The 9,670-nt window shown below is 45.0% G+C and overlaps 1 protein-coding gene across 5 annotated transcripts in view; it reads right to left on the bottom strand.

The window, feature by feature from the left end:
- CAMSAP1 (calmodulin regulated spectrin associated protein 1) overlaps positions 1–7,891 on the bottom strand; it is a 28,719-nt gene extending 20,828 nt beyond the window's left edge. For 4 of the 5 annotated variants that reach the window (XM_040606110.1, XM_040606106.1, XM_040606107.1 and 1 more), the window contains exons 1-2: positions 7,433–7,496; positions 6,759–6,921 (exon numbers count right to left, since the gene is read on the bottom strand). In XM_040606110.1, the coding sequence (XP_040462044.1) occupies positions 6,759–6,921; positions 7,433–7,495 (226 nt within the window). In that variant the 5' untranslated portion in view covers position 7,496. Of the gene's footprint in view, positions 1–6,758; positions 6,922–7,432; positions 7,497–7,748 lie in introns of those variants that run through there. The other variant, XM_040606108.1, reaches the window with a different exon arrangement.
- Between the last annotated feature and the right edge of the window lie 1,779 nt (positions 7,892–9,670).

Here is a 9,670-nt window from a genome sequence, read left to right on the forward strand (position 1 = left end):
AAAAAGAAACAAACCAAATCAAACAAACAAAAAACCACCACACCTTGTATCTCGGCTACTGTTCTTTAGTCTAAACATCCCATCAAGAGATCTGAAATCTTTTTCTTATATGCTGAAGAACCCTCTAACATCATGTTTCTGATCTCCATACAAGTGCCTAAGGACTGAATGGATTTGGATTGACCAGGATTAAAGACGGCTGGGGGCAGGGATAACTTCTAGTGCCAGGATTAATAATGTGAATGCTATCATAAAAAGTTATTCAGAAACATTAATCCATTGCAACTTATTTCACTGTGAACACTTGCTCAGTTTTATTTCCTACATTACTGTATACAACACTTCTGCTGGGTAAATTTGCCCATCTGTGACAAAGGAACTAATCTGATGTCCTGACTAAAGGCCCATTTATTTATTACTAAAAATAAATATTAAAGATATAAGAACCACGTCAAAGCTCAAGAGTGGTAATATTAACTTTACTATTTAATTCAAATGTATTTCATGCTGGACATAATCGTACTGTCCACATGGCAGGCACAAATAAATGAGAAAGTGGCAGGGAAAAATGTAATGCAAAAAGGATGCTGTAAGTATGTATAGAACTGAGCTGAGAAACTTCCAAATATCATGAGTTGTAGATGTCCTGTACACAATGCGATTATCTCAAGCAGGGTAACAGCCTTCCTAGGTAGCCACAGACAAAAGAAGTGCTCTGTTTGTGAGGTATCTTCAATACTTTAAATCCGCGACATAAAAGACCTATCTTATCTTTCATATCTCTGCTAATTATTCTTATCTGCAGTATAAAACCACACAGAATACCTGCAGCAGCCAGGTCTGCTCATTCTCCAAAACCCCCTTAAAAAAAAGTCAAAATTCCCACATTGCCAAAAATCTCAGAAATACACTGCTAGTTTTGGGACAATTATACACCCTCAGAGTCAACCTAATGCTAATTTAAATAACACACTATGGATACACAACTAACCACCACTATTATGGATAGCTTTTCTCCCTGGTTTTTATGGATCAGGCAAACTCCAAGTGTCATACACTTTTTGCTTGCCTCACTACAGAATGTGTCAAAAGAAGAAAATGTCCCAGTCTTTCCAAGTCCCAGTTTCTATAAGCACCTTTTTCAACACCTTACTTTCATGACCTAAAACTAAACTTACATGTTAGAAAAATTCTCTTCATTAAAACTTGTAGTTTTACATATTTATGCTTGGGAATTTTGAAAAATCAACATGAATAATAATCTTCTGAGCAATTAACTTGTAAGCTATAGCTACAAACATGCTTACTCGCACAGTTTAACAAATCATACCAAAGCAAACCAAAAGCAATTAAACTGTCTTTTTTTTTTGCTTATAAAAACATCTCCCAATACCATCTTCGTTCTAAAAGTAAGCCACTTTTATGTTACTGTTGCATGCTATCAAGAAGCTTGCAAACACCTTCTGTTTTCCCTAATGTGCTTTCCAAGTTGTTGACCCAGGAAAATGTTAGCATCAACTTCAATGCAAGCTTTAAAGTTGCCAGTTTTAGACAAACTGAGGTGCTCAAAAGACAAAGCTTAAAAACCTACCAGTGGTTTTATAGGAACTTAAAAACAATGGCACATAACTTGATAAATCAGATCTGTGAAGGCATACATCATTAAATCAATTTGTCCTAAGTTCTCTGTTCAGAATTGTCGAAGAATTTACCATGGCTACACTCACTATCACAGTTGACCAGATCTCTTTCACACATAAATTTTATACCATGTTACTTCGTTGCATGTAGTCAGCTTATTACTAAAAATGCTCATTTTTGCTGCTTGCCACGCTTACAAAACCAAAGCAATAATTTATTTTGTTCCACGTTTCAGCAGCATAGACTCAAGCATTCTTGCCCCACTGGAGAGATACCTCTTACCAGCTATTTTTATGAGATGAAGAGCTCAAAAATAAACGGTCATAGTTTCTCATGAAGCAATTCTTTAGGTCTGTTCAGTCACATCAATGGTCTAATCTCTCAAAAAAACTGAGAGTTCCAAGCATAGATCATTGTGTACACCATAGCGTACGGGATTACAGAAGTAACTTCACTTGTAGCAACCATCAGAGACACAATTACTATCACACTCAACACTTTAGGGTAGGGATCATTTCTTTGTCATCTCACCTACAAACATCTGTTCAAGGAGGACTACCTGATAATGATGCAATAAAGCAAAATACAGCAATCTGAACAAAATTTGACTTATCCCTTGAACTGCAGAAGTGGATACACCCCAGATTTTTTTTTACCTCCAGAAGCACGAAGAACTGGTTTCACATGGAAAGAGAGCCAAAGCATCATGGTAAACAGAACGAAGGTTACTCAAATTCTGAGCAGGATTTCATTAGTATCCGTATCTGTTCACGGAATTATTTAGTGCTGTATGGAAGTGTTCTATGCTGCAGACCATGAGCAGAAACTGCATGTTCTCAGCAACTAAGCCAATCTGTGTTATAATAAAAACATTCTTTGTTGCCTCTCATTACAGAACTGTATTATAAAGTCTGTAAGTGATCTATAATATTACACAATAAAATTTACATACAACAGGCAGGAAAAAAAACATGCTAAAGACTTTGTATACAGCTGGTGAGAGTGACCGCACTCTCATTATCATATCTTTTGATCAAGCACAAAGCCACAAACCTGAATGGAGGAGAGAAAATAGTAATTATGGAATTCTTCACCCCTGTAAACTTCACACAAGTAAGTGTTTATGAAACAGGCATTATAAAAGAAACAGATGTTTAATGATTGAAGATCTGCAAAACACAACAGCTTTCTTAAGAATATTTTTACTATGGGCCTGAGAAGAAAGCTGACAAGGAACAGAAGCAGGGAACGCAGGTATTTAGGAGATTTAGCCCTGGAAGCATGCTCACACTGCCTCTACCAGCCAGTAACTGTGGGTAGCCATTACCGTACTGTAAAAATTATTTAACAGGTAAGCAGCAAATACTTCAAAGACCAAAAAAAGCCACACTAGCATTTCCCCTACAATGCATTAACATTAGTCCTTGACTTTCTTGCCAAATGTCTAAGGCAAATGTTAGCACAGATTCTGGAAACTATGTAAAGCTCCTAGCCCTAGTAAGTAAGTAAAACTGACCAAGTTCATTTTGGAAAAATCCAAATTTTAAACACTTTTAAAGAAGCAACAACATTTGTTATGGAAAGCCCACAGCAAGCTGCAACACAGAGAAACTTCCATATACCCCTTCCCTATCTAAATTTTAACATTGTAACAGTGATGACTGAAAACAATTTCTACACACAAATTAACACTGTACTAACTAAATCTGCTGAGAAATCAAAAATTTTTGTTGTCATTGCCTACTTTCCCAAGTTGTACCAAACAAAAACATACTAGTTGTGTTCATTCTGACTGCTGCTACTGCTCAGTGCCGGAGGGGACAGTGGCACTGAAGGACCAGGTCCGCTTCCCTCTGCTCAGCTTTGTGCAGCATGTGGCCCTGTTACCGCTGGGCAATCTGGTTCATTGCACTGACTGCGAAAGCGATCTCTCCTGTGGATGGCTTGCAAAGCCTCTCTAAACCTCCCACGCTTGCCTCCTGTGAACTGAAGTTCCACAAACTCTGCGGCACCCTTGCTGCTCGGCCACTTACATGCTATGAATTGTATTTTCACACTGCTACTAGAATTCCTAAAGTGCATGTTTGATTCTAAAAAGGTTTGCTGATAATTCTGTCCTAATCAAACCCCATTCCCTCAAACTACTGTCTCAGCTACATGCACTTCATAATCTTTCAAGTGCATAGTTTCCAGATGTCTGCACACAGACTTTTAGAGCAATCCATGTCAGTACTCCCAGATTTATCTGGGGAGATTGATGACACTGAATAGGGAAACACCTTCCTTCGCAGCACCCTTCCCCTCTATTCTGACAATTGTAAGACCTCCCTCCAGAGTCCATCTCTGACAACCAAGCATCCACCACAGACAGACAGGAACAAACCGGAACAAACCATTCAGCCCAATTCCCTTGCAAGAAAAGGACTTGTCTCACTAGCAGCACTTGTGTTGAAGAGAGGAGGTAGCTGTGCCCAGTTGTTCAGCACTCAAAATTCTCTCTTTTCATGGCCAGAAGAGAAAAAAGGAGGAATGCATCATCAAATGAAACAAAGCCCAAACTAGGACTTCAAATTACTTGTCATGAGCGCTCTCAGTAATTTGCCCTTGAGGAAAAAAAAAGGAAAAGAATAAAGAACTTTCCTATTTAGACGCCAACTTATACGTGGAGAATTAAAATATCCTTTAACACTGAATAGAAAATACAGTTTCAAGTAAAACCTGCAGTGATGAATGACCTACAGTAACAGCCTACACTAGAATCAAATTCCTGCTCTTGACCATTCTCACACTTCACCATGAACTTAGCCTTACTCAGATAAAAATGAAATCCAGGATATGCACCATCATTTGAAAGATTAAGGCACAAAATTATGTCAAACCACATCCATCAATTCCAAATTAACATTTCAGAAAACCACTCTTCACTTAGCCATTCAAAGGCAATTATGGAAACCCTATCAGATAAGAATTACTTCAGAACATTAAGTGTGTTTTAATATTATAACCGGAAAAGTATTTTTTTTTCCACCAAGTTGACCAGAACTAAGCATAAAATAATAAAAAAGCCCCCCTAAAACTTCCATCTGCATAGTGATATTTTACATAGAATTCACAATCACGTGGTAGCCGCCCAAGACTCACTGAACATCTAGTATCTTAAACCAAAAACATAACCCCGAGAGAGAAAAATTAATGTACTGCATTCAAATATTATTCACAATTATAATCACATAGGAAACCTTTTAAAACATCTCTCTACAAAATAAAGAGGCTTATAAATTTCTAAGTATTTTGCAATGCTACTCCAGAAGTAATGGTTAGTACGAGACAACGCCTTGCAGAAGCCATTTCAAAAATCAAACTGAACTTCCACAGGCCATGGTCCTGCAAAGATACGCGCACAAAAGAACCCATACTCACTGGAGCTGACCAACAACGCAACACCAAAAACCCCAGCAAAAAATATTTTTTCCTGCTGTTCATGGCAATTAGCTTCTATTACAATGTAATCTGAACGAGCCTAAATGCAAGCAGAAAAACTGGCAAATGCTGCTACAGCCTTCTCTACGCTGGAGATCCCATCATTGTCATTATGGAAGTTGGATTTCTTTGTAGTCAAAGAAAACCCAAATATTTTCAATATAAGTCTGCATCGTCAAGTGCATAGACAGACTTACTGTTAACCAAAAGTTAACTGGTCCAAGACATACAGACATAACCCTGAATTTTGGAGCCCCAAAAGACACTACCAAGAAACACAAGGCCATAAAGCTTCCTCTGCAGCACAGGATCCATGCCAGCCAATTCTAATTTAGGATTAGGTTTCTTCTGAAACAAAGCCATAATATAAATAGTGCATTTCCATGTCTGGAATATCCAGTTTATCTCTGATCACTGAAAAGTCTTCAGGAACGCTACAAACAATTCCAGCAACTAAAAAATATTTACATGAGGAAATGCCTTTTCAGTTCTTTTAAGTTACCAATGTTTCACTAACACTCTCCCCAAATTCCCGTATTTTTAAACCATCATCTGATAAATGGGGGTTTTTTTGTCTCTTGTAATGAAATATCTTTGCTAATATTGATTATAAACCCATGATTTTCCATTTTCCCTGCAATCATTAAGATGACGAGCACACTGACAGAGTTGGAAATACTAAAAAAGAAGAAGAATTTTTAAAAATATTCCAAAAGGATTAATATTTAACTGCAGGAATGGACTGCTTTTCTTCAGCCTTGTCACCAAGTAAGCTAGTGTTAATCCATTAAGCATATTATGAGTTTGGCGAATTAAGACTTAGATTAACAGGGCTACCTCATTTTCCAAAACAAGATTCTTACATGTTTTTATTATATGTTTTGTTCTGGATAAGCAAAAAACACAAGTATTCCATCATATTTCTTCATAATTAAGCTATTTAGACTTAAGATGTATCCAGTAACAATAATTTAGAACACACGGATAGATATAGTTCAAAATGAAAAAACAAATGCCAATAGATGTGAGGAAAATACCGTACAAATGATACAGCAAGAATCTTTATTTTCCCGTTTGTCTGTAATGGCTAATGGCAACATAAAGCAAAGAACTCCTCCGTCACCTACAACTTGCTGTTTAATGTCACAGGACACAAACTGTACCTGCTCATTCAACCTTTCTTTTACATAAAGGAATGTTGATGATAAAATAACTGCTTTTTAGATCATTTTGAAACCAAAACCACAACCTGCCAAAAAAAAAAAAATTAGAGTCCCAAGTGGACATAAAAGCTTGTCCTGCTTGAGGCCTGCAAGTTCACATACAGTTCTGTGGAAGAAAGCCTACTTAACTAAAATGAGAATTTATACATTTTTAGGTATGCATTCTTCACAAGTGCAATCTGTGAGCGAGCGTTCACCTTTATGTTTGCTGATTCAGGGCATCTCCTACAGTTCCATTACTCCTGTCAAAGGCACCAGGAAACATAGAATATTACAAGAGAACATACTGCCATATTATTGATATTTAAAACAAAGGTGATTTAAGCTCAATTTAATTACTGCTGGAACGGCAGGGGAAGGCAGAAAAAGCAAGAACAAAAACCAAGGAGGGCTTCCTGCTAAAAGTGATCTTACCTATTCCGTAGGCTTTAGCACAGATCCATTGTAGATTAGCAGCTATTTTGGCTCGGGCTGAATCATAGAGCTCCAAAGGGACAATCTCAACTGCGCTATCTGTCAGGGCATCCATTTTTCTTCTGGTACTGTCTCCACCCGCACAAATATCAACATCCACCATCTAAAAGAAAAACAAAAGACAGCGGACTTTTACACACGCAATCGCTCCCACCGCCTTTTCAACAGCGCACAGGAGGAGTTGGCTGAATGGCTGGCCAGCGCGCATCACGGCGGGCACAATACGGTGGGGCTGAACCCCCCAGGCCCACCATCCTTCAGGATTGCCATCGGCAAGGCTTATTTAGCCATTGCAAATCCACTCGGAAATCAAGGGCCATCCGAACCCCGAGCGAGCATCCCTTCCCCAGGAGCATCCCTTTTCCAAGAGCATCCCTTTTCCAGGAGGGCGGCAGATCCGCTGTCAGGGAGCCCCTGGCCAGAGCTACGGGCTGGAGCTGGCGGGAGAAGAAAGGAGCGGCCCCAGCACCTGCCCGACCGCGGGAAGAAAGGCGGGCTGGGCCCCTCCGCACGCCCTCCGCAGCCCCCCCCGGCCGCCTGGCAGCCGAACAATGCGGGCAGGTACCGCGGCCCCCGCCCGCCCCCGCCCCGCGGGGCCAGGCCCGGGGCAGCACCTGCGGCTCCTTCCCCCGCCGGGCCCGGGAGAAGCAGCAGAGGGTCCTGGCCCGCACCCCCATCCCCGCGCCGCCCCGCCGGGAGGCCGCGCCGAGCAGGGCAGGGGGGACGCGGCGCCCCCACCCCGCCGCGGCCCTGCCCGCATCCCCGCCCCCACCCGGGAGGAGGAGGAGAGGGAGGAGGAGGAGGAGGAGGGAGAGGGGCGCAGCCCACCCGGCGCCGGGAGGCTGCTCGGCACACGGCAGCCCGCCGCGCCCCCGCCGCCGCTGCCCCCTCACGCACGCCCGCCGCGGCCTACAGGCCCCGCCGCCTCACCTTGCCGCGCTACCGCTGCCTCATCCCCGGGGCGGGGATGGAGGGGGGGGGGTGGGGGGGCGGGAGGGGGGAAGCACCGCCGCGGCGCCCGTGGCCCCGGCGGCGCGCTGAGAGGCGAGAAGGAGGCCCGGCAGGCCGGTGCGGAGGGGTGGCCGGGAGGGACGGAGAGAGCCACCACCGCCGCCGCCGCCGTCGGGCCGGGGCTATCAGCGCTCGGGACCGCGCGCACGCGCATGCGCCCGCCCCGCGCGCGCGCCCTCTCCCCCCCCCCCCCCCCCTCCCCCTCCCCGTCCTCCTCTGCCGGCCGGCCGGGGCGGCGCGCGCTCGGCGGGAAGGGGGGCGGGGCTTGCTCCCGCGCGCGCCGCCGGGGCCGGGGCCGCCGCAGTGCGCAGGCGCGGGGCCCGGCCGCCCGCCGCCCTCGCTAGGCAACCGTTGCCGCGGGGACGGCGAAGAGGGGCCGCGCTGCTCGGCCTCCCCCGGGGCCCCGGCGGGCCCTTCCGCGGCGGCGCGGGCCCTGGGCCGGCCCCCGGGGCTGCGGGGGGCCGGGGGAGCCCTCACACCCGAGGGTCGCGGCGCGCCCGGCCTGCTGAGGTCGCAGCGCCTCCCCGCTGTGAGGAGAGGAGGGAGACCGGGTGGTGACCCCGGGCTGCGGCGCCGGGCCCGCCGTGCGGGAGCCCTGCTGGTGAACGGCGGCGAGAACGCCGGGAGCGGCCTGAGCAGCTCCGTGTTGCTGAGGCGCCGCCGGGTGGGCCCCGGGCCCGGTGACCCGCAGGCTGGGGACTGCACGGGGTCAGGGGACCGGGGGCTTCGCGGGGACCAGCCACCTGGCTGGGCTGCTCCACCGCCAGCCGCTTGTCCGCTTCCTCGCCCTGGTGTGCCCTATCCGGCCCTGTCACCACTGTTGTCACCTGCACCTGGGCTCCCACCGAGTGCAGGGTGCACGATTCCCCAGGGCCTTTGCCTCCTGACGAAAATCGCTAGCCATGGAAACCTTTAGGGCACTGCGAACGCCGCTGTAGTAAAACCAGGTGTTTGCTTCATCGCACAAAGGGTTGAGATCTCTCTCTGCTGCCAGCCACACTCAGCAAAACATGGGCTGACAATCAGCGATACTTTCCTTCAGCTTATTACAAAGAATCTCCCTCAAGACCAGGTGCGTTAGTGTCTGTTCACGATCAAACGACGTCAAAGATGGTTTTCAGGCAGAAGCCTGGCTTGCACATCTTGTGTGTTTCTTAGCAAACAGAATTTCTTCCCCTGGTTTAGGTCATGAGCCATAGACAACAGGGAGAAATGTCTGACATTTCTGGCCTTGTGATCAAAACTAGATCCTGCAGATTAACTCACTTGACAAGTGAGTTTCAGGGCTCATCTGAAAAGTGAAGCTGCATGATTAGATGAGGAGGGGTTCGAGCTTTTAATGCCTCTGCAGGATGGATGAATTATCTTAATATCCATCTACTGAAACTGTGATTATAAGTTTAGCTGCACAACAGCAATAGCAGACTGACCTTATTCTAGCTAATTTTGTTATGATTCTCATAAATTATTTTTTTGCTGCATGTAACCGGTGGATTATATAAATGTTTCAACATCATTAAAGATTAATTTGGGTCTGTCTTAAGATGCAACACTTATTTCCCTGTGTCTTTCCAAAGTGCAAGCGGAGAGCATTCTGCTTCATGTCATCAGGAAATACAGTCTGGCGTTCAAAGGTTATTCCAGCCTCTATCACTCTTCCATATTGCAGGAATGTACGCAATTAAAGTACATGTCCTTTGCAAACAACGTTCTAGTTGTTTTATAATCTCCGTTCGAAGAGCTTGGTTCTCAATACAGTTTTTACCAACCTTTGTTTTGTGACGTTATCGTTATAACAAACTGCTCTTGTTTTTAGATTAAGCATTAAGGCCAAATCCAAA

Source organism: Falco naumanni, chromosome 9 (genome assembly GCF_017639655.2).
Source record: "Falco naumanni isolate bFalNau1 chromosome 9, bFalNau1.pat, whole genome shotgun sequence".
In the NCBI taxonomy this organism is placed as follows: Eukaryota; Metazoa; Chordata; class Aves; order Falconiformes; family Falconidae; genus Falco; species Falco naumanni.